Source organism: Aotus nancymaae, unplaced genomic scaffold, assembly GCF_030222135.1.
Source record: "Aotus nancymaae isolate 86718 unplaced genomic scaffold, 86718_ANA_hifiasm-v0.15.2.pri h1tg000007l, whole genome shotgun sequence".
NCBI lineage: Eukaryota > Metazoa > Chordata > Mammalia > Primates > Aotidae > Aotus > Aotus nancymaae.
Window position 1 is genome coordinate 66562964 of NW_026988418.1, and position 25602 is coordinate 66588565.

At 39.4% G+C, this 25602-nt stretch overlaps 1 protein-coding gene across 2 annotated transcripts in view; it reads right to left on the reverse strand.

Annotated features, from left to right (window-relative positions):
* EEIG2 (EEIG family member 2) overlaps positions 1-25602 on the reverse strand; it is a 65795-nt gene that overhangs the window by 15059 nt on the left and 25134 nt on the right. Inside the window, exons 2-6 of one of the 2 annotated variants that reach the window (XM_064372751.1) lie at positions 19269-19389; positions 15422-15451; positions 12481-12528; positions 9394-9510; positions 5311-5357 (exon numbers count right to left, since the gene is read on the reverse strand). In XM_064372751.1, the coding sequence (XP_064228821.1) occupies positions 5311-5357; positions 9394-9510; positions 12481-12528; positions 15422-15451; positions 19269-19389 (363 nt within the window). The remainder of the gene's footprint in view (positions 1-5310; positions 5358-9393; positions 9511-12480; positions 12529-15421; positions 15452-19268; positions 19390-25602) is intronic. The other variant, XM_064372752.1, reaches the window with a different exon arrangement.

Sequence of the window (25602 nt, forward strand, 5' to 3'; positions counted from 1 at the left end):
ATAAATAATCACTGAGTGCTTGCCATGTGCCAGTTTTTGTTCCATTACCTTTTGTTCTGAAAATGCTTTTACATCCCTCACCTGAAATCACTTAATGTAGATCAAATATAGAATAAGAGATGGGATTACTTTAATTCGATTGCTTTAATTTATAGTAATGTTAAGAATATGTGAAAAATGATCACTGGGCATGGTGGCTCACGCCTGTAATCCCAGCACTTTAGGAGGCTGAAGTGGGTGGATCATGAGGTCAAGAGATCGAGACCATCCTGGTCAACATGGTGAAACCCTGTCTCTACCAAAGATATAAAAAATTAGTTGGGCATGGTGGTGCGTGCCTGTAATCCCAGCTACTCAGGAGGCTGAGGCAGGAGAATTGCCTGAACCCAGGAGGCGGAGGTTGTGGTGAGCCGAGATCGTGCCATTGCACTCCAGCCTGGGTAACAAGAGTGAAACTCCGTCTCCAAAAAAAAAAGAATATGTGAAAAATGACCTCATAAAATGACAATATTACCTACTTGACATTCCTTAAATACTGAATGCCCTGTAACAATGCCATAAACTTGTGAAAACTGTTTTCTCTCCTGAGGTGTTCCTACCTACCTCCTGTGCTTAGTAAATTCCTAGTCATCCCTTAAACTTAGCTCAGTGTCCCCTTCTCAGTGAAGATTTCTCTGGCTTTCAAGAACTGTGGCTAGGGATACTATCCTCTGTGCCCCAGTGACATCATATGCAGTGTGCCTGTCTCCCACATAAACAGTCAATCCCTTCGGAGCAGGGGCTGGTCTTTTCTAGCTTAAGTGTTGGCACATGGCAGGCAATCAATATAGAAGTACTGAATGAATGACTGCATCCTGGGACCCTGCATGAATTAATCTCTTAACCTCTTAGTCTCAATGTCCTCAATCAAAACTATGGATAATATTTATATTACAATTATTTTAAGAATTGAGAGACAGTAACATTCATGAAATCATTTTTACAAATGATAATTTTCTTTCTTTTGGAATATAAATGTGTCAGAACCTTGCTATATTCAAGTGATTTATATCATCCCTAGATCTGCTTTGCCACCAGATTCCCAAATGCCAGCAGAATATACAATTTCTCTCTCAAAGTATCTTTTTTCTTTATTAGCACTTTTCAGAGTGAGTTTCACTCTTTTACAAGAGTTGGTGGGTATTTGATGAATTGTAGAGAGCTATGAAATGAAGTTTAGGGTAGGTGGTTAGGCTGACTTACCAGCTATCTTCTTTATAAATTCTGGCCTTATAGTATAAAATTGGTGCTTCAGAAGAATTATACAATATATCACAGATCTTCTGCTCAGAAAATATTAAAACTAGGAAGTAAATTTGAGACTAAGGATATGCTGTACTCTTGTTTCTCAAGTAAATTAAAAAAAATTATATCATGAAAAATTTAAAGATAGACAAAAGCAGAGAATAGTAGAATGCAGCCCTCCAGCAGTTATTTACATCTTTGTTCTACACAGAGGTACCCAGTAAAGGCACTCAATTGCTTTGTGCCTCGGTTTCCTCATCTGTACAATGATAACTTGGATTACATCAACACTTTTAAAACTGGTTTCCTGATCTCCTTTAGGGACTTCTGGAAGTAGGTAGAGGAGAGTGCTCAATAGAAAATTTATTCTTATCTTACCTAAGTTGGAGGGGAGACAGAGTAAAATTTTATATCCTAGGATTCATAATATACTTGTTTTATTTTTTGAGACAGGTCTCGCTCTGTCACCCAGCCTGGAGTACAGTGGCATGATCTTGGCTCACTGCAACCTCTGCTTCCTGGGCTCAAGTGATCCTCCCACCTCAGACTCCTGAGTAGCTGAGACTACAGGTGTACCACCATGCCTGGCTAATTTTTTAATTTATTTTTTGGTAGAGACAGGATTTCACCATGTTGCCCAGGCTGGTTGTGAACTCCTGGGCTCAAGGGATCCACTTGCCTTGGCCTCCCAAAGTGGGGGATTACAGGTGTAAGCCACTGTGCCTGGCCTCATAATATATTAGAGCAAAGGATTTTGTAGCTAAATATTCTGAAAAAAAAAAATCACTGGATTAGACAACTTCCAACATTCTTTTTAGCTCTAAACTAATGTGATTTTACATATTCAATATATATTTAAATACAACCTTATAAAACTAATTTACTTTTTACATCAGTAGTTAAAATGTTTTTCTATTCAGTACATATTCAGTATGTATGTGTATGCAAGTGTATGAATGTGTTAGAATTTCCCCTTTTTCAATGACATTTGAACAATTTCAAAGAGAAAAGAAAACTATTGAGGATTTGATTCTCTCAAAAAATACTTTTATGTATTTGGAATTAAGTAATGTCTGCTTATTTTTATGAATTACAGAAGTCTTTCTTTGTAAATATAAACTCCAGATTGTCAGAATTAAATTTATGGAGATAATATGAAACATTAGATGATCTATTTTAAAGCTCTTCATTGTGAGTTCCTTAACTAGAAAGAGGAAATGGGCAGAGAAAGGGTCAGAAAGGGAATATCCATAAAAAGTTCATGAGAAGGAATGATCATTTTCTTCTACTAAGTTTTGCTCCTCATTTTCTTATTTTACCCTAAATCTTATTCCACTACAAAAACAAATTATTACTCGAGATACCAAAAATACTGTAGCAAAATTGGTTTAGTCCCAAGAAAGCAGAAAATAAAGGAGTCAGGAAACTATAGTTTATGAGAAGACAGCACAGGAAGGCTAAGTTATTGGAAGATGTGTGGTTTTAATCAAGAATTGATTCGTATTGAAATATATATATCTGTATCTTTATAAAATAGTATGTAAGTACAAAATGATATAGATGCTGCCTTTTTTTTTTTTTTTTTTTCTGAGACAGGGTCTTGCTCTGTTGCCCAGGCTGGAGTGTAGTGGTGCAATTTCGGCTCACTGCAACCTTCACTTCCCAGGCTCAAGCAATCCTCCCCTCAGCCTCCCAAGTAGCTGGGACCACAGGTTGATTTTTATATTTTTGGTAGAGATGGGGTTTCACCATGATGCTCAGGCTGGTCTTGAACTCCTGGCCTCAAGTGATCCTTCAGCTTTGGCCTCTCAAAGTGCTGGGATTATAGGTGTGAGCCACCAGACCCGGCCAGATGTTGCTTTCTAAGTTACAGCTATTAAAAACATGAAGTTGATATACAGGGAGGTAATGTTTTCTTTAGTTTTCTCAGTGTATTTTTCTCAGCTATTTCAATGATATCAATGAACTTTCATTTTTAATCATTAAGTGTCCTCAAGGCTGCTGAGAGGCAATCCTGCATTTCCCCATTTTGTTCATGCTCACACTCTCTGTGAGGACTTCTGCACACTTTTTTCTTTCTTCAAACCCCTTTCTCTATCTTCCCTGTCCTTGCTTTTCAATAATCATCTTGTTTTCTATTTCACTAAGAAATCAGAAGCAATTAGAAAAGAACTTCTGTATGCTTCCATTTCTCCTCTACCTGTGTTAGTAGCCATGTTCTCTGCCTTCCTCCCTCCTGACAATCCAAGGGCACTGTTCTAGCAACAATCCCTTTTCTGGATCATCAGTTTCTTGCTGAGCCAATCCCATTAGTACTCAAATATGCTGTACTATCTTCCATCTTAAAAATTAACAAAACCTGCCCAACTCCAAATCCTCTCTTTACTGTTGACCCCATCTTTCTGTTCCTTTTTTACAGTAAAACTCCTCATTAGAATTGTTTATACTCACTGTCTCCAATTTTTCTCCTTCCAAACTCTCTTTAACCCATTCTTAAAAGGCTTTAGTCTAAGGGCTTTCTACCCAAGTGCCTGCCAAAGTCACCAACAGTCTCTATACTGCAAATTCCAAGGGTCAGTCCTCAGTCCTCATCTTCTGAGACCCACTCCAGCAGCGCGTGATGCAGGTGCTTATTCCTGCCTTTCTGAGGCCGTTTCTTCACTTGGTTTTCAGGACAGGACTCTGCTTTGCTTTCCTCCTCCGATTACACTGGAGGTTCCTTTGCTGATTCTACTTCCTGATCTTCTCAACCTCTAACATGTTGGGGTGTCCCCACCTCAGACTCTGGTCCTTTTCCGTTTCTACTCATTCCCTCTAGTCATATATTCGAGTCTCATGGCTTTAATTACTACCTGTATGGCGATGATGTAATAATTTCCAAACTTCTATCTCCTGCCCAGATCTCCCCACTGAACTCTAGTTGATCTATACAACTGCCTACTTGACATGCCCCGATGGATGTTAAATAGGGATCTCAAATTTAACACGTCTAACACCCAAGCTCCCAACTTGTTCCTCTAGTCATCTTTCTCATCTCAACAAATGAAAGTGCCATTCTTCCAATTACTCACGCTCAAAACCTTAGATCACTGAAACAGACTTCTCTACTTATTTATGTCCCTGTCCCTTTTGTTACTCCTACAAATTGTCTGTTCTCTATCTAGCAGCCACAAGTCAGATAATCTTACTCCTCGGCTCAAGACCTCCACTAGCTTTTCTATTTTCTATCTCACTCAGTGTGAGTGGCAGTCCTTTTTATAATGGCCACAAGACTCCTTATCATCTGACCTCATCTCCTATTACCCGCCTCTTCGTTCACTCTGCTCCAGACATGCTGCTCGCCAGCCAGTTACTTGAACTTGCCAAGAACACTTCTCCCTCAAGGCCTTTGTCCTTGTTTTCTCTATCTACCTTAAACACTCTTTCCCCTAATGCCAATGTGACTTGCTTCCCACCTCCTTCAGGTCTCTACTCAAATACCATCTTTACCAGGGGTGCCTCCTCTGACTACTAGATAGAAAATAGCTACTTCTCTTCACTATGACTCTTCCACCCTTTTTCTCCAAAGTGCTATGACCATGTGTATATTACATATTTACTTATTAGCTTATTGTCCATTTTTGTCTTAGAATACAAGCTCCAAGACAGCAGGGACTTAATCTATTTTGTTCACTGCTGTTTCTCTAGTATCTAGAATATGGCCTAACACATGGTAAGGCACTTAATAGGTATTTATTGAAGAAATAAATATGTTCACAGAAGCTGTATTAAAACCTTTTGTTTGTATAATTTTACCCAAAACCTGAAGATGACAAAAGACCTATAGCATGAATAATTTAGAGTGTGGAGAACTCATTTGGTAATAGGTAGAAATAACTTCTAAGAGTGTCAGGTCAGTCTCCCAGGGAAGAAACTATCCCTTTACTGGTATTTTCCTATAAACACTACAAAATATTAATGTAAACATATAAACGAATCCTTCTTATACTTTTAGATACATAATCCATTTACTGGGCATCAACTTACGTTTTAAAACATGGGTCACCAGACATCAGTTGCATACTGATCAAAACCTAAACATAAAAAGAGAAATACCACGATTATAAAAAATTATAAAATGCTTCCTCCACAGCACCTAGTCCAATATTTCTATTGGGAAAGCACTGAATAAAATGATTGTTGAATTGGGTTATATCCATGAGAGGCTAAGGTAGGAGGACTGCTTGAGCCCAGGAGTTTGAGGTTATAGCAAGCTGTGATAATGCCACTGCACTCCCGCCTGGGCAACAGAGCAAGACTCTATCTCTATAAAAAAAAAAAATAATTGGGCTATATTCAATATTAAATTACTGCTTCATATAGATTAAAATCATTTTTAACACTCAAAAACCTCAAAATTGCAAAAATCAGAATGGAAACGATAGAAAAAAACAGTAATAATCCTGTGGGTGTGTGGCTGTGCTGATCTATTTGTCTTTACTCCCAAATTCCTATGGTGCCTTATGTTTTCCTTCAAGTTGCCACGTTGATGCTTCAAGGGATGCTGGCTGGTGGCTTCTAAGAGTAGAAAGCTTCTGGCCTTTGTTCCAGCTTTAGATCAGAATTTAAAGCTCTTAAAAAAAAAACCTTGAGATAAGGTCTTGCTCTGTCACCCAAGCTGAAGTGCAGTGGTGCTATCACAGCTCACTGCAGTCTTCAACTCCTGGGCTCATGATTCTCCTGTCTCAGCTTTCGAGTAGCTGGGACTATAGGTGCATGCCATGCCTGGCTAATTCTGTTCTTTCTTTCTTTTTTTTTGTAGAGATGGGTCTTCCTTATGTTGCCCATGCTGATCTTGAAACTCTTGGCCTCAAGTGATCCTACCGCCTTGGCCTCCCAAAGTGGTAGCATTATAGGTGTGAGCCACTCTGTGCCCAGTCAGGATTTAAAGCTTTTCTAATACTTTCTGAGATGCTGCTATTCTCTAGTTGCTGACTACCTTTAACAGTCAGTCATAGGACCTCTTTATGTTCTATAGGAATAATAATGATAATGGTAATAGCAACAGCATTAACAACGTTCATGATTTGAGAATTCATTATGTGCCAGGCATAAGCTAAGTGTTTAATATGCATTATTTCCTTTAATTTTCAATATTCCTATGAGAGAGCAATATTTTAATTTTAACTTCAGGGTGATTAAGTGCTATTTTAAAAACTGATAACTAGTAAAGGGCAGAGCTGAGATGTGAACCCAAGGCTGCATATACCAAAATTCTTAGTCTTAATGAACAAAAGGATATGTATATTGTTGTATGTTCTTCAGCTAATGGCTGACATGTATCTTATATAACCTTATTTCATTCCTATCTCCTCACCCCAGCACCTCCATGATTTTTCTTTTTCTCTTTAAATGCCAAATCTATCCTGCTGCACCGATTTCCTCATCATTTCTTCTTTCATAGAACCCTGAGGTCTGCTTTCCAACTCCATCAAAACTGCACTCTTGAGTATCATGGATGTCTCAAAAAGAGATGGAGATGGCACATACAGCTTTTAAGGAACTGAACAGTGAAGTAGAACAGAGATGTGGGGCAGTAGTTGGAGAAGATGAGAAGTTGATTTTTGTCTTTTTTTTAATATGTAAATATGGGAGCTAGTGGAGCTCTTTCTTTATATGTTGATGAGGATGGTTCATTTGAGGTAGAGATGATGAGAAGAGGAGATAATCCAAGGGGCAAAGCTCTTGGTTAGGCAAGCTTTGGATTCCAGAAGCCAAGAGGAAGGACTGACTTCAGTCAGGAAAGGGGACATGCCATCCATTTTAACAGGAGACAAAAAGGATAAGGTTGGAGAGGCAGGTAAATTCTGTGATGGGAGGATGAGGGAATCTGAGTTTAATGGCTTCTGTTTTCTCAGTAGGATAAGGCAAGGCCAGTATCTTAGAGCAAGAATAGTGTGTCGAGATATGAGGAGGAAAAAGGTATGAGACAGAATATCTAAAATTGAGAAAGGAAGCTTAAGAAGGAAGTAGAGTATGATTGCCAGATGGCAGTGAGCATGGCTTCAGTAATGCCATCTAGTCTGGTTGTGTGATTTTCTTCAGCAATGCTTAGCATGCAAGGGTAGATGTTTAATAGCCGAGTTCAACAAAAGTTGGGGATTATGCAGACAATGCAGGGAGACAGGGACAGAGGAGTCAGGAGTATGTATGTACGTATGTATGTATGAGATAGGGTTCTCACTGTGTTGCCCAGACTGGTCTTGAACTCCTGGCCTCACGGACCATGAAATTTAAGCTGGATAAAGAGGGAAGTGGAAGCAAGTAAGGGCTGATGGATAGTGGGAAAGTGGAAGGTTTAACTCAGCTAAGTGAGTAGGAGACTAAGAGGACTGGAAACATAAGAGATAGTGGTAGGAGGAAGAAAACTTTCAATTACAATTTTGGAAGGGGTGAAGTTTCTAGGGGTAAAAAGGTCTAGACTCTAGAGTGTGACCATGGGAGTAGGAACTGAGATGAGGAGAAGGAAAATGTTGCTGGAGTTAGGGAGTTTAAGGAACTGAGAAGCCTTAGGCTCACAGAAGATCAGCTATCAGGAGAGAAAATATAAATAAGATAGTCCACAAGGCTAGCTCGCCTGCACAGACGATGAAGCCACCGAAAAATGATGAAGAATATAGAGAAAAACTGCGAGCCTGAGTCAGGGGCTAGGTTATCAATGGACAGGAGAGAGAAGGTACCTAAGGGTCAGGAGATGGCAGAGATTAGGAAGTGACAGAGTGTTATACTGAATGGTGTGACCTTCAAAAGAGTATGTTTTTTTTTGTAGGACAAAGTGGGAGTGATGGTGTGGAAGAATGAATGGGAAGCCAGAAGGAAACTACTCCATGAGTTGGCTCTTAGAAATGTAAGGGTCTGAAATTAAAAAGTTACTTCAATTTCCAATGAAAACACTGTCATTCAGAGAAGAATTATCCATATTTTATATAAGAAATATGAGGAAACAAGACCACTGACCAGGCAGAAGATAGGCACTGTGGTCCCAGCTCTGCCACTGACTACTTTTGTGAGATACTTTAGTCTCCGCTCTTCATCTATAACACGTGAATAACAATCTATCCCCAACTATCTAACCGTGTTCATCTCGTGGAGATATGGGCAAGTGCTTTGAAAACTTTTTAGAGTTATAAAACCACAAAACTCTACAATCAACATGATGTGTACAGAAGTTTATACTATGATCCTTTTCTAATTTCTTCCCCGTCTTCGTTCACCATTTTCCTTCCCACATCAACTCACTGTCCCATCTTTCTTTCCAGGTACTAAATTTGTGTGAGGGCTACAAAAACCACTTTATGCACTGGACTGCATGTGTAATAACCACTTTATATGTTTTCATATGTTCAGAGCTTAAGATTTGCTGCAAACGAAGTTTGAAAACTGTGGGGTATAAGGTAATTCTTTTCTTCACTAACTTTTGAACATCCAGTTTTTATTCAGAATTATTTTCCTTTCCTGTTAGATAACTTACCATCATGGGGTAACCTAACTGAAACACTGTAAAAGGTTTACCCAGTGGGGTTTCCTGGGTACAAAGTGCTTTACAAATATTTTCACAACTAATCTAATACTATAATTAACTCTATGAAGTATATATTAGCTCTCATTACTATAGTACACGGCTCCTGATGGTACTTAGAAAACTCTGGGCAGATACCCAGAGGTGGGTTCCATCTGTCACTTCACTACAAGAGAAACCAGTGGCTTTTGAGTACCTATCACAGCTACTCTGTTGATCACCTTATGGAAGCTATAAACATTTTAAGGTATTCATTAATTCATCACGCTCCTTCTTCCCAATAAGCTCTTAGGTTGTAGTGGTATATGTATTCCCTGAATGTTCAAAACATCAAAGAAAAACACCTTAGGACCATGAAGGTGAACATCTGTTACTTTTCCCTGCTTTTGTGATTTAGATGGGGTTTTTCCCTAGGTGATGAATACTTCAGTGGTGTGGTCAGTTTATAACATCAGTATTGATTCACACATTGTACTTAACAATATACACATATGCTTATTTAAAGGCAGATAAGCATATTTCTTGACAAGTAAATCCTGAAACGTGCTTACTTTAAGAATGGAATTATCCTGTCTTGTATTTTTGGTATCATAGCCTTCCAGTAAACAGCGGCGAGTGGTATTTCCTGATCCAGCAAACTCTGCCAGGTTTAGATCTGCAAAGCCCAGCTATGAAAAGAAAGAGAATTATATTAATAGACTATCTAGTAGGCTTCTATCATATGCTCCTTAAAATAAACATTCAACCCATACCCTAGACAGGTTTTCTCCAACTTCATTTATTTGCAATTTTTGACATCTTAATACCTGTTCTATAATTTGCTTTGTGTTTTTAAATTGGTTCACCTTTTATATGAATTTATTACCTATTCTATTCTTGTCTTTAGCAACAGAATCTTTGAAATCAGATTTGATGTGGAAACTATATTTTTTCTGTATACATTAAAAAATATATATTACTGTTAAAGTAAAAATAATGTATATCAAACAGCTAAAATCATTGCAAGTAGCAGTGGTATTTACACCTGGGAGAAATACCAGCAAACCAATTGTGATAATTGGCATACACACAGAGAAGAATGATCAGACTCTCTCTACTCTGGGTCTGGCTCTATGCCAAGTTAACCACTGGTAAAGACAGACAGCTGCAGGTTACTAAGTTTTCACTCCCTATGCAAGAACTAGAGTGACTTCAGTGAATCACTTATTTTCTTTGGTACCAGTGCCTTCTCTTTCACTACCCTCCACATTTGCTTTGCTGATCATCCTTGAACCGAATCTCTCTTCATGGAACCTAATTCTTCCCTTTCTCAGAGCTCTGCCCCACATCAACCCTCTCTGCTGCTGTGCAGAAGTTCAGCTCAGACCTGTTACTCCTTGTTATTGCTGCCCAGGTTCAGTTCCCATTTTCTGCACCTGCCGAAGGTTGCCCTATAGTCTTTCCTCTGATGTTGTTCAACCCTGTTTCTCATTTCCAAGCACTACAACAAATCAACCCCATTATCATTTTTTGAGCAAGCTGAGTCTATGTGCCTAAGTGTATATACGGTCTTTTTATTAACAACAAAATGTGGATTGAGCTTGCAATTTATTAAGCATATTTCCATAAATATATAATAAAAAGTATTATACATTTCAAAAACCGCTGTGATTCTAAGTTGCTTGCTTTAAGGTTTTAAAACACACAGTGGGCACATATAAATGGCATTCGAGATGAAGTTTTGAATGCAGGCTGGAGCATTATTTTAATAGCTTGGTACAAAAAGAATGAAGAATAAGAACTCAGCAGTTGAAGGGCCACAAGTCCCAAATGCAGTAAGTCAGACACACATCAAGCAACAGTAACATCCACCTAATTTGCACATGGCTACTCTAGCCTTATTGCCTCTCTTAGAGGGGAAAAAGATCAGCAGAAAAAGCCTGGATATGTCCAGGACAGAACCATATCCAACTGGGCATGTGAAGACTCACATGCAGATCACACATTATCGGCGCACCCTATTTCATACTTATCCTTCTCTTTGACCCTCCAACACTGCTTTCTAATCCTCACTCTCTGCTGATGACCTTGCTTCCTATTTCAATTGGAAAATAAAAGCAATTAAAAGAGCACTTAACTTCCATAAGCTTTTACGGCCAGTGACATCTTCTCACCTACCTGCATCTGTGCCCACATATTTGCTTTTCCACTTACATTACTGTCTGAGGCCAACGGCTCTCCTTTTGCCCACTCAAGTTAATCACTTCAGTTATTCTTTCAGCTCTTGTACATTCGAAAATTTCCCTTCTTTGCTGGATCATTCCCCACAGCACATAAACATGCTGGATTTTCTCCTACTTTAATGAACCAAAGAAAACAAAACCTCACCCCGTATCTCTCTCCAGGCTATTGAACCATTTTTCTGACCCTCTTTACAGCAAAACTTCTTAAAAGAGTTTTTTATTTTAAATTTGATTTTAAGTTCAGGGTTACATGTGCGGGACGTGCAGGTTTGTCACAGACGTAAACGTGTGCCATGATTTATTGTACCTATCAACCTATCGCCTAGGTATTAAGCCCAGCATGCATTAGCTATTTTTCCTGATGCTCTTGTTCCCTACGCCCCCTCCTGACAGGCCCAAGTGTGTGATGATCCCCTCCCCGTGTTCACATTATCACATTGTTCAGCTCCCACTTATAAGTGAGACCATGCAGTGTTTGGTTTTTGTTCTTGCATTAGTTTGCTGAGGAGAATGGATTCCAGCTCCATCCATGTCCCTGAAAGGACATGATCTCATTCCTCTTGAAGGAGTTTTATATGTGGTCTCCTATTCCCTCTGTCCCCTGTCCCTGGCTATCTGGACAGCTTCATCTCCTCCTTCGCCTCATTTACTCTGGCAGCCACAATGTCCTGTTTCTTGAAAATGCCAAGATCACTTCAAGGCCTTCTGCACTTACTGCTCTTTTGCTGGAAATGCTGTCTCTTAGATTTTCTTATAGCTTTCTCTTTTACTCCATTCAGGTCGATGTTCAAGAAAGTCATCTCTCTAAAGGGGCCTTCCCTGACCATCCTATATCACATCCCTCTCCCGTCCCTTATCCTGTACTTACCGTCTTCCGCCCCTTACCTGCTCTATTTTTCTCCTTAGTAGTTATCACATCATGTGCACACATATTTCATATTTGCTTATTGTCTGTCCCTCCAACAATCCCCACTCCCATTAGCATGTAAGCTCCACAAATGCAGGGGTTTTTGTCTATCTTGTTCACTGCTCTATCTCCAGTACTTAGAATAGTACCAAGAACAATGCCTGCACTTAATACATATTTGTTGAATAAAACAATAGCCCATCTACTGTTGTAATGCTGATATATTACAATGTCAATAAGCTAAAAAGGGGAGAATCTGATCAGTGCCTCTTATGACTGCATGTTTATGTTCCCCCCAAATTCATATGTTGAAACCCTAACCCCCAAAAGGGTGGTATTAGGTGGCAGGACCTCTACGGGATAATTAGGGCATGAGAGTGAAGTCCTCAAGAATGAATAAACACTCTTTTAAAAGACATATGAGAGTTTGGTTCCTTTTTCTCTGCTCTCTGCCATTTGAGGACACCATGAGATGACAGCCATCTGCAAAGCAGAAAGCAGGCCCTTACCAGACCGGATCCACCAGCACCTTTTCTTGGACTTCCCAGCCTCCAGAACTGTGAGAAATAAATGTTGTTTAAATCACCTACTCTATGGTAATTTGCTATAGCATCCCAAACTAAGACAGCCCCTATTAAGAAAATACACTAAAAGGTGAGGCATGCCAATGTGATGTTTTAGGCTGAAAGTTACTAATGAGTGAGGTCAATATTACCAAGCATCTTTTATATGACAGGCCCAGTTGTAGACACTAGGTAACAGTGATCAACAGGACACCTACTCTGCCTTTAAAGAGCTTACATTATAGTGAGGAACCAGAAAGTCTATGTTCCCTTATGATTTTTTCTTTGGTTTCACTGAGTAACTGTCTCATGAAATAGCATATTTTACATAAACATTAGCTGTTTGTCACAGATATTAATTCATTCGTGAAATAATCTTCAGCATCTATATTTCAGGTAACATGGAAGTCATTCCTACTCTTATAGTTTAATAGGGGAGGATAGAAAAGTGAACAAATTCCTCAATGCAGTGTGAAAGTGCTGTGATTGAGGAAGACATAGTTACAAGAAAGAGAGGAAAAGAAAAGTTCTCACGGGGGAGGGATGACTAAGCTGAGTCTTTAACGAGATACATGAGTCAACAGGATAAGAGGAGGGAGAAATACAAGGCATGGCAGGAAAAAACATCAAGTTACAAAGCAAAAGGCTAAGATAGCATGGGCTACTTGAGGAAGTTTATGAGGATGGTATGCGTGAGGTATAAGGATGAGTATATGAGTGTGTGTGTGTGCGCGCGTGTGTGTGTGTGTTCACGTGCAAATGACAGTAGAGATGACAAGATGTGTCTTACTTGCCAGGTTAAAAAATCTTCATTTTCCTTTATAAGCAATGAATAGCTGCTAAAGGACTAAAAACGGGGGAATGATATGATCATGTTTTAATTTTAGAAAGATTACTTTGGCAACAATATGGAGGATGGAGGAGATAACAGAGGCAGAGAGACTAGATAGAAGACCAGTGCAGGCTGTAAATAAAAAATAATGAAGGCATCACCCGACGCAGTGGCCTTGGGAATGGAGAGAAGGTATGGTTTCAAGAGCTTTTTAGAGGGGAAGAATCAAGAGGCTTGGTCAACTACAGCAGACCTTGTTATCTGAGCCCACAATCAATGCCCTGCTATTCCTTGATAGCAAAGCCTTGATTTATTTTATTATTTATTGAATGATTGATTGATTGAGACGGGGTCTCACCATGTTGTCGAGGATGGTCACCAATGCCTAGGCTCAAGTGATCCTCCCACCTTGGCTTTCCAAAGTGCTGGGATCACAGGCATGAGCTACCATTCCCAGCCTCAAAACTCTGGTTTTATTTAGGTGTCCAATCTCAGTTCATCCATGTGCACAAGAAAGGAAACCCAAACCCTAGCTCATTGTCAGATTGTGATTAGTTTAAGTTAACCATGACAATCCATTCCTATTGCCCACAACTAGTTTAGGGTGGGCATATAATCCAGTTCTGGCCAACGAAAGGTACAGGGAAATCCTCTGAGGGTCATCTAGGAAACGTTTCCTCACTCAAAAAAATGTAATACAGTGGGAAGTAGCTGGATTTTGTCATATGTGAATGTGTTCAATTAAACTTAAGCAGCCAGCCACCTGGTCTCCAGGAGGGACGTGGGCCAGGAACAAAGTCATCACATAGAAAATGGCAGAATGGAAAGAGAAAAATAATATGGGTTCTTGATGATGTTCTTCAGTCAGTGGATTAACCAGTTCTGGAATGAGTCTATCTCACATCTCCTTGTTTTGTAACATTAAAAAAAATCTCGGGCCAGGCGCGGCGGCTCACGCCTGTAATCCCAGCACTTTGGGAGGCTGAGGCGAGTGGATCACGAGGTCAAGAGATCGAGACTATCCTGGTCATCATGGTGAAACCCCGTCCCTACTAAAAATACAAAAAATTAGCTGGGCACGGTGGCGCATGCCTGTAATCCCAGCTACTCAGGAGGCTGAGGCAGGAGAATTGCCTGAACCCAGGAGGCGGAGGTTGCGGTGAGCCGAGATCGCGCCATTGCACTCCAGCCTGGGTAACAAGAGCGAAACTCCGTCTCAAAAAAAAAAAAAAAAATCTCTAGTTGAGGAAGGTTTTCTATTACTTTAACAAAGAACATCCTGACATTGCAACCAATTAGATTTAGGGTGTTTGGTAGATATGGAGGTTAAAACGAGTGTACAGGGGCCAGGCATGGTGGTTCACGCCTGTAATCCCAGTACTTTGGGAGGCCAAGGCAGGAGGACCACTTGAGGCCAGGAGTTCGAGACTAGCCTGGGTAATACGGCAAGACCCCATCTCTACAAAAACAAAAAAACAAAATTAAAAAAGTTAGGAAAGAAAAGACTAGTGTTCAACCTCTTGGTTCAGGTGACTGGATTGATGGAGGTACCATTCACAGAGACTTCAAATAAAAGAGGACTATGTGAGTTTCTGGTAGTGTTGTTACTAATTTCTTCTAGTCAGCAAAAAGGTGAGCACATTCACTAGTAATTCCACATAGCTAGTAAAAGTAAATACCAGCAGTACTGACCATGTTTATACAGAGTGCTAAGACAGCATAAAGGAGGGGTCCTCTTACAGTGGGGGGAGGTGGGCCTGGCAACACCTCCCAGGTGAGACCCTTTGAATTATCACCTGCTACGGCTTAATGTAAACCAGAGATCATCCTCTAGCAGGGAGGCTGAATCTAAAGAATAACATCCCATAATCAGCATTTAGAAATAATATGCCTATAATTTACTGTTCGATCCAACTGTTCAAACTCCGAGTTGCTTTATATAAAAAGAGCCAAGCTTGAACAGATATTAGAAGAGTAAACCATTTAATTTTTAAGCGTATAAATAGCAATAAGCAACATTACATGTTCCAAAACAGTTAAAGAACATCTGCTTACCTTTGCATAAGCCTTTCCACCTTTTAATTCCTGCCAAAGACAGAAAACACTGTAAGGATATCATATAATTAAAGATTTAAAATTAACTATATATCAAGTAATTCTGAAGTAGACATATATATGTTGGCAAATATCATAGGAAATTCTGATGATCTTAAATCTAACTATTTAGACTCCCACAATCCCCCCAAATGACCAGAATTTTTATTTAGCATTTAACTTTAATATAAATGAGACAAATGGTGAGAACATAAGCTAATATTTTGTTTATTTGCTGAAGAAGAAATGGTCAAAAAGTGTTATGGACTCACTGCAAAAACTGAATCACCAAAGAAAGGTTAAATTATTTACTCAGTTAAGCACACTAATATAGCATAGAAAGATTTCAACAAGACTTGAAACCACACCCCAGGGACAACCAGCTTTTATGAATCATTGAAGAGTTACTTTATGCGTATGAAAGCATACGTTTAGTATAGTACAAATCCTCTTACCTAATGTGAACAAGACTGGCCAAAGTGGAAAATAATAAAAAATAATAGGCAGATGTCTTTTTTAACTTAAAATACGTAACTGTACATTAATTCGCCATATCGTTAGATTTGTCTTCATACACCTGTAAGAATTAAGTGTAAAACACTTAGAACAATACCTAGCATATGGTATGTGTTTGTTTACATGTATTTGGCGAACATAAATATGTTAAGAAACAATCTATGATAAACTCCATTATCATTCATGAGTATTTGCTGTTCCTCCCCTTCCCTGCTTCACTGATTCCAGGTGTGGCCATGCCACTAGATCTACCCCATGACGAAGGATCACATTTTTATTAGGTCACTGTCATATTCCTTAATAGTGCCCTTCCTTAAGCAAAGAAAACAATTTTTTTTTCCAGATGATCCTTATTTCTGCTAATTCTTTTCTTTGCTCCCCTCTATAGACAAATTCATCAAAAGACTTATCTATATTTGCTACATCCTACTCTCTATTCAACCCACTCCAATTGGGCTTTAATCCTTATTTCCCTCTGTAATAGTTCTTTTTCATTTTTTATTTCTTAGATACAGGGTCTCTGTCAACCAGGCTAGAGTTGCAGTGGCATGATCATAGCTCACTGAAACCTCAAACTCCTGGGCTCAGGAGATCCTCCCACCTCAGCCTTCCGAGTAGCTAAAACTACAGGTGCATGCCACCACACCCAGCTAATTTTTTTTTTTTTTTTTTTTGTAGAGACAGGGTCTCACCATGTTGCCTAGTTTTGTCTTGAACTTCTGGCCTTAAGCAACCCTGACTCCTCAGTCTTCCAAATTGCTGAGATTACAGGTGTGAACCACTGTGCTCGGCCGTCTGCAATAGCACTTAAGATTACCAAACCAAGGCTCCCTGTTTTCATCTTATTCAACATCTCAGTAGAAGGTTACAGGGTTGGCCACTCCACCTCCTTTCTTGCATCATTTTCTTTGCTAAACTTCCATGGTACCACAATTGCCTGGTTTTATTCCTACCTCATTGGCAACTCCTCATTCTCTTTTCCTGGACCTATTCCTTCATTCAACCTCTGTAGAAACAATGCTAGTCATATCCCAATTAACCATTCCTCCCCTCCATAGTAACAGAACCCTCTATTTTTAGTTGGGCATCTGGCTGCACAATCATAACCATTTCTATGTTGTAACTCTATGCCAAAACATAAGCACTTCTCCCTTCGACTACCACAAACCACCTAAGTGGTCTCTGCAATTCATCCAACACAGCAGCAAAAGTGATCTTACGCAAGATGATGTCTCTCCTTATTAAAATCCTCCAATACTTTCAATTATAATCAATCTAAACTATTCATAAGGCCTTGGCCTGATCTAGTGGATCCAATCCTATTACCAAGAACTTTCCCTCTCTGTTTCCCATGTTGCAGTCAGGCTGGTCTTGTCATTTAAATATGCCACACTTGACTGCATGGGGTTCACAGTACTTCTCAATCTGTGGTTTGATATCTTTGATCAGTTTTAGAAGGTTCTCAGCCATACTCGTCTCTCCTCCTAGGGCTTATATAGTTAGACCTTTCTACTGTCTCCTACATGTCTTACCTTCTTTCCTGTCTATTCCACTCTTGTTTTCTCTGTGATTTAGGCTGAATATTTTCTTCTGTCTTATTTTCCAATTTACCAATGCTCTCTTCAGTTATGGTAAACCTGCTGTTAAATCCATCTGTTGAGGTTTTCTTTCATTTACTTAGCTTTAAATTTTAATTTTAGTTAATGTACTTCTCAGTTTTAGAATTTAATTTGCTTTTTTTTTTTTTTTAACAATTTTTAGTTCTCTGATGAAATTCTCTATCTTGTTCACTAATTATAGTTATTATAAAAGTCTGTCTTTGATTGATCTTTCCAAAATCTGTATCTTCTGTGGGTCTCTTTTTTCATATACTTTTCCTTTTGAATTTTGGTCATGCAGTCATGTCTCTTCATATGCTTGATAACTGTGTATGAAAACTTGAAGAAATAATTTGAGATTCAGAGTGATGTGATATAGGAAAAGACATATATTTGCTTTGGGCGAGTAGTAAGGAAGAGGCAGATCACCTTCATCCAAGAAGGGATCCTTTAGCATCCCTTTCGATTGGCCCTTCCTAGACCTTTATATGGTTGCCTCTTCTTCAAATGTTACCTTTCAGAGAAGTCTTCACTGACTCCCGCCCCAGTTCTCTAAAATAATCTCCTTTGCCCAAGCTATTCTCCATTATCTAATTGTTTCCTACACATAACACTTATCATGACCTCAAATAATCTCATTTGGCTACATGTTTACAGTCTCTGTCTTTCCTATCACACCTCCCCCAACTCCAACCAGAAAGTAGCCTTTGGGGGCAGGAACTCATTCCAGTTCTCCACTGTCCTCCCAGTACCTGGAATAGTACCTGTTGACTGGTCACTGATTGCTTCCCTGTGTCCTAGGCAACAAAGCACACTATCAAACTTTTTTTATCTTTGTCAACTTTATAGGTAAAAAATGGTATCTTATTTGTAATTTTAATTTGTGTCAGATTGAGTATATTTTTATGTTTAAAAGCTATTTATAGCATCATGGTAGAGACTGCATCTTTATCTGATACAGGACACAGAACTAGTATGGAAAAGAACAAGGCCAGAGACTCTTGCTTTCATTCTAAATTCTTCTTCTCTATTTAATTTTTGACCATTATATGTATTATTTTGGTAAGTATAACATATGCCTACACACACACACACACACACACACACACACACACACACACACAAAGTTGAACCATATGAAATTACCATTTTTTTTTAGATTATTGGTAATTTGCTTCAACCTAATATTGGGAAAGAAAATATACAGGAAAGAAAACAGACTTGGAATCAGAAAACTCTGTGTTTGAGTCCCTACTTTGCCATTTATTAACTATGTAAATTTGGGCAAGTAACTTCTCCGAGCCCTGGTTTCCTGAAAATGGAGAAAATGATACCTATTTTCAGGGTTATTAGGTATATTACACATAAAGTTCCCAGAACAATGCCCAACAAAAACCTGGAATTGAACAAATAGTGAATATAGATATATATAGTCCCCAAACTAATACAAATAACATTAACACTTATATGTATAGTGACAGTGAGATGAAGATTCTTGAGTAATATTTTAATTTATAACCTCAGATTCTTCATCATATTTGCCATGATAATTTAAATTACTTTAGCAAGTGTGAAGTAAAACTGCATATACAGTTCTAATGATAAAGATAAAGCAGAGCTAAACAAAGCAAGCTGGTGACTATGGAACTAACTATGGTTTCGGAAAGGGAAGAAGTCATAGGCTATTTTTATACCTTCCTCACTGATACTCTGTAGATACAAGGATCTAGGATGCCTGTGGCAGCACTTGCACTCATTTTGCACATGAACGAGAACTTCTTTCTCCAGTGAACACAGTTTGCTTGCACCACCTCCCTGAAGGAAAGAAAAAAAGAGTCAATTAATTAACTATTATTGATGACATGTTAAAAAGCACACCCACACTTTCACTCAAGTCTAAAATGCAAAAGTAATGTATTAAAAGCCAGTATTTGTAAACAGTGTAACAGGAAGGAAGCAAATTCCTAACAATGTGATCTGAAAATCTTTTGAAGGTTTTAATTATCCACAGGAAACCGGAAAAAAAGTGAATTTACTTATCAATTAAATCAATATAAATTAAGCCACACCAGTCATTCATTCAACACACAATGTACATTTACTTTATATGTTGCACATGTGGTACATGCTTAAAATATAAAGACGAGGACAGAGTTCCTGACCTTGTAGGGCTTATATTCATAGTTAATGCAAGCGACAGAAATATGAACAAATGTTTATTCTAGGAATAAGCAAATCCTTGTTTTAAGATGAACTATTGTCATAGTTTTACTCCAGCCATAACAGCAACATCAGCTACCATTTACTGAGAGCTTACCATATGCTATGACATCTCCCAACAACCTTGTGAAGTAGCTGGCATTTTCTTCACCTTATTTATTTATTTACTTACTTACTTATTTATCTGAGATGGAGTCTTGTTCTGTTGCCCAGGCTGGAGTGCAGTGGCATGATCTTGGCCTACTGCAACCTCTGCCTCCAGGAGTCAAGCAATTCTCCTGCCTCACTCAGCCTCCCAAGTAGCTGGGATTACAGGCAACTGCCACCATGCCAGGCTAAATTTTTTTTTTTTTTTTTAAAGTAGAGACAGGGTTTCGCTATGTTGTCCAGGCTAGTCTTGAACTCCTGACCTCAGGTAATCCACCTGCCTCAGCTTCCCAAAGTGCTGGGATTACAGGTGTGAGCCACTGTGCCCAGCCTCTTCACTTTAAAGATAAGGAAAATGAAGTGTGATGTGAGAAGTGAACTCAAAGTCATTTAAATAGGAGGTGGTAGAGGAGAACTGGCATTCAAACCAGGCCCGTTTAACTTTAAAGTCCACTTGTCCATAAAGGAGAATCTGTATTTTCCCACAATTTTTCTCTTTCAAGCTTCCAGACTTTTGTACATACTGTTCTCTCTGCTATCGTGTGTAGGTACAGGGGCGGGGCTCAGCCTGAGAAAAGGATAACCATTCCTCTAACATAGGAAAGAGAGAAAGATAACGGATGAAATAAAGAGAAAACTAGAGAAAGCAAAAGAGAACAGCAAGAGAGCCCAGGCTGAATAATTTTGATTTTCTTAGGACAGTAATAAGTCATGTCTGTGGAGTGAAAGGCACTGGTAAGTGAGTTGAAAATTTAGATAAAGGCTTAGAGACAGGAAAACCGCTGTAGTGAATGTGACAGTCAAACTTATAGCTGCCTCAGGGAATAAAACAGATTTTTATTAGGATCTATCAGTTATTTTTGTTGTTGTTGTTTTTGAGACAAGGTTTCACTCTGTTGCCCAGGCTGGAGTAGTAGTGCTGTCACAACTCAGTACAGCCTTGACCTCTCAGGCCCAAGAGATCTTCCCACTTTAGCCTCCCAAGTAGCTGGGATCATAGGCATGTAACACCACACTCAACTAACTTTTTTTAATTTTTGGTAAAGATGGGTCTCCCTATGTTACCCAGGCTGGTCTCAAACTCCTGGGCTCAAGCCATCCTTCTGGCTCAGCCTCCCAAAGAGCAAGGATTATAGGTGTGAGCCACCTGGCCTGCTTTTTCTGATTTCTCCATCAATACGCAGAAATCCAAGAACAGGAATTACAAAAAACAAAACAAAACAAAACAAAACACCATAATTTAAAAACCAAGTATGCATTTGTGTGTGGTATGTGCATGTGTGTCTACTTTTAGATACTAAACAGACACAGGAATGGGAAAGGAGGACACGCATTTTACCACTGGTTCCACTATGATAACTTTGGCCATTTTTTTCTCCTTAGGAACCCTTAAGTGATTTAATGAATCATGATATTAAGAGTGTATCTGTGGGTTCATAGCAGAGTCTCCCTTGAAATCTAGGCAGGGTGTAATGTATTGGTACAGTCACAATACCAATTGTGAGATGAGTCTTGTTTGACAAAGGTTGGACCTGGAGGTAGTTGTCGGGCAGCCGTAGGACTCCATGGTAAGGAGGGCAGTTGCTAACTTGTACACTCAAAAATAAATACATTAAAAAAACAGTGAATAGCAATAAAAATAAGCAAGAAAAAAAATCCAGATTTTTTTTTTTTTTTTTTTTGGACACAGGGTCTTGCTCTGTCACCCAGGCTGGAATGCAGCACTACAATCTTGGCTCACTGTAACCTCTGCCTCCCGGGCTCAAGCAATTCCCATGCCTCAGCCTCCCAAATAGTAGCTGGGATTACAAGTGTGCACCATCACACCTGGCTAATTTTTGTATTTTTGTAGAGGTGGGGCTTCACCATATTGGTCAGGCTGGTCTCAAACTCCTGGCCTCAAGCGATCTGGACACCTTAGTCTCTCAAATTGCTGGGATTATAGGCGTGAGCCACCACACTCAGCCTAGAATTTTTTTATTATTGCTTCTCTCCTAACTTCTCTTGGCCTCAAGACTTGCTGGAGGCATCAGCTATGGTCTCCGGAGCTCCTAACAAGGAGATATACATAGAAACAATGATGTCCTGGACCCTTCAGGGTTCGCTGAGCTTCAAGATGCTTTGTTGTTCCTGTCACTGAGACCACTGATACATCATCCGATATCAAGAAACAACATTTAAGATAAAACTATTTTACTTTCATTACAACATTATATACAAATTTCTAGTTAAACATGGCAGGTTGAGTGCATGTATTAGCCTCTGCTCCCTCCCAAAACCTACTAAATAAAAACAAGTAATGTATTATCTCACAGGGACGAGGAGAACTAGAGACAAAAATAAGTGGCCAGGGACAGACAGACAAGTGATAACTAATTTAGCATACTGAGGAAATTTGAACCTTATGCTGGTAACAGTAAAAGCCAAGAGTAAGAAACTTACACAGGCTTTGAAGTCGAATGAAGGAGGGACAAGGCAGAGGACTGATCAAAAACTGTTTCAGAAATAGTCAGACTGCAGACCTCTCCTTCCCTGACTCCTGCGGACGACTGAGATGTATTTTCCTGACAAGGTGAAACAGAAGGATGCTCTGGACAGCCTGAAGTGAGGGCAGGTATTAGAAACAGCAAGCGCAAAGGCATGCTGGCCAGGGTAATGAAAGATGACTTAATGCTGAGACTTCCAGCCTTCCCCAAACCTGGCTTCTCACAATGCCAGAACCAGGCACCTGTTCTTCAAGACGTGGGCAGAATATTCTCTGGGGAATCCAACCCAGCTTCAAAGAAAAGATTTCATGAGACGGATTTTGAGGGCTCCCAATGACACAGCCAGCCAAACCAACCTATAATAAAAATCTTGAGATGACAGGCACCCCCACGTACACAAAGCTCCCAATCAGCTTTTAGTGCCTCACAGTTAAATATGAGCAGATAAGTGAGGAAAGTCTTTTAATGAGAGAAACCAAAATGAAAGAAAAAAAACTAACTTGGCTGGTTGCAGGGGCTCATGCCTGTATTCCCAGCACTTCAGGAGGCTGAGGTGGGAGGGTTGCTTGAGCCAGGAGTTTGAGCCTGGGCAACAATAGGAGACTCTGTTTCTACAAAAAATTTAAAACTTAGCTGGGTATAGTGGTGCGTGCCTGTAGTCCCAGCTACTCAGGAGGTTGAGGCAGGAGGATCACTTGAGTTTAAGAGTTCAAGGCTGCAGTGAGCCCTGAGTGTGCCACTGTACTCTAGCCTGGGTGACAGAGCAAGACTCAGTCTTTTTTTAAAAAAAAGACAGAAAAATAGCAACTTGAACAAAACAGAGCATGTGCTTGAAGAAGAAAAAATATTCTGAATGTTAAAAAAAAAGGAAACTGCATCTACCATACAGGAAGAGGATGCTATATTAAAAAAAAAAAAAAATACAGGAAATTAAAAAGTGCTCAAGGAAATCCAAACTACTGGGCTTGATATTTTGTCATTTCAGGTCCACTTTACCCTTCTCTGTGGCCAAGGAGGCCAGTCTTATGAACTACATCAACCAGGCTCCCTTGCCCTCTACCTCCGATTGTCCTAAAGTGACAAACACTGCAAGGATAGAGGGCAGGAGGAGAGGGAAGCTGACGCAGCTATTCTCCTTGCTCCTTTCCTGTTTGGCCATGTGAGAAATAGGGGACTGTGCTTTTCCGTAATATGCCTTGTAGCGCTTAGACGCTAAATTATTCGTATTTATGACTGTGTTAAAATAAAAATAAATTCAAAAACACTGTCAAGTACTGAATAATCTAAAAATAGGAACAAAAGTATTCCTCCCTCCCTCCCTCCCTCCTTCCCTCCCCTCATCCCTCTCTCCCTTCCTTCCTTTCTTTCTTTTGAGATGGGGTTTTGCTCTGTTGCCCAGGCTGAAGTACAGTGGCATGATTGTCATTTTTCATTTGTCTGTGAAATAAGTGGAATTTCTAGGCAATACTAATTATAGAAATACATCTTAGATTTTTATCTACTTTAAATGCCTTTATAGTGTAGTAGCTTTTAAATGCCTAATTGTATACATTATCATTTGTACAAATGGAAGGCAGCTTTGGCCTGAGTAATGAAAACCAAAGAAATCAAGTGAACGCTGCATGTGAATGTTTCTTTTAAGAAACAAACCAGACAAGCAGGAAAGAAGTATTTGCAGAAATATTAATCTAGTTTAGTTAGACAGTGGAGGAAGCCAACATTAAGTCTGATGGGCTTGGGGGAAAAATAAGAGATTAAGAAACTTCGGCACAGCATTATAAATACGGGCAGGTAATTAAAATTACACTGTAAAATAGAGATAGAGAACTGGTTTTCATACAGGACCTGTCTTTAAATCTTAAGGGAAAAAATATACTTCCCATAATTCCATGTCCTCATCGACTTACTATCACTCTGCCTTGAGGTCCAAGCTCCCTGAAGGTGATGATACGAAGGATAATGATGACAGCATTTATTGGGTGCTGCTTATTATTACAGGGATTGTTGTAAATACACATAATAAAATGACACATATTAACATACTAAATCCTCGAAACAACTCTATGGGAAGGGTACTCCATTTTATAGATAAAGGAACTAAGATATACAGAAATTATGTGACTTATCAAAGGTCACTCAGCAGGAAAAGTTGGAAATGAAATTTGAAGAACTGTCTCTACAGTGTAGACATTTTCTATCTCCTTACCTCCCAGTTACTTCTCAGTTCCTCTTAATCAGGCTTCTACTCCTCACAATTGAAACTGCTCACCAGTGAGTAACTAATTGCCAAATCCAAGGGTACTTCTTTTAGTATCATACTGGACCCTTCTTACACATTCTTAAAATATTCTTTTTCTTTCTACTTCTGTGACTATTCTTTGCAGTTGCTTGTTCCTCTGTCTCCTTAAAATGTTGATATCCACCAAGCTTCTATCCTTGGCTTTCTTATTTTTTTACACTGATGGCCTTAACTATTATCCATGTACTGAGAACTTAAAAATCTAAGTCTTCAGGCTGGGCATGGTGGCTCACACCTGTAATCCCAGCACTCTGGGAGACCAAGGCAGGCAGACTGCTTGAGCTCAAGACAGTTCAAGACCAGCCTGGGCAACACGGCAAAACCCCATCTCTACAAAAAAATATAAAAATTAGTCAAGTGTGGTGGCGTACACCTGTAGTCCCAGCTTCTCGGGCAGCTGAGGTGGGAGGGTTGCTTAAGCTCAGGAGGTTGGAGCTATAGTGAGCTGAGATTGCGCGCCACTGCACTCTAGCCTGGGCAACAGAGTGAGGCTCTATTTCAAACAAACAAAACAAACAAACAAACAAAACCAAGTTGTCTTCTTTAGTCCTCAGATTCATATATCAACATGTGAACTGGTGAACCCATCTAGTAGTCCTGGCCTCTAGGTAAGGGTTTAGGTCTCTGACATCTGTTTATCATCATACTCCCCACCAGGCTAATAAGTAACCCACCAGCTTGACTAGTCAAATGGTGTGCCCAGGAACATATGTGGCAAAGATTGTCAGTTACTTACCCAATATGCAGTCTCTCTTCTTCCTTAAAAGGAGAACCCTAATTTTACTCAAACAGGCAATATGTCCAGTTAAAAGACTGCATTTTCCCGACCTCCCCTGCAGCTACAGGGTAAGCATGGGATGGAATACAAGTTGATGA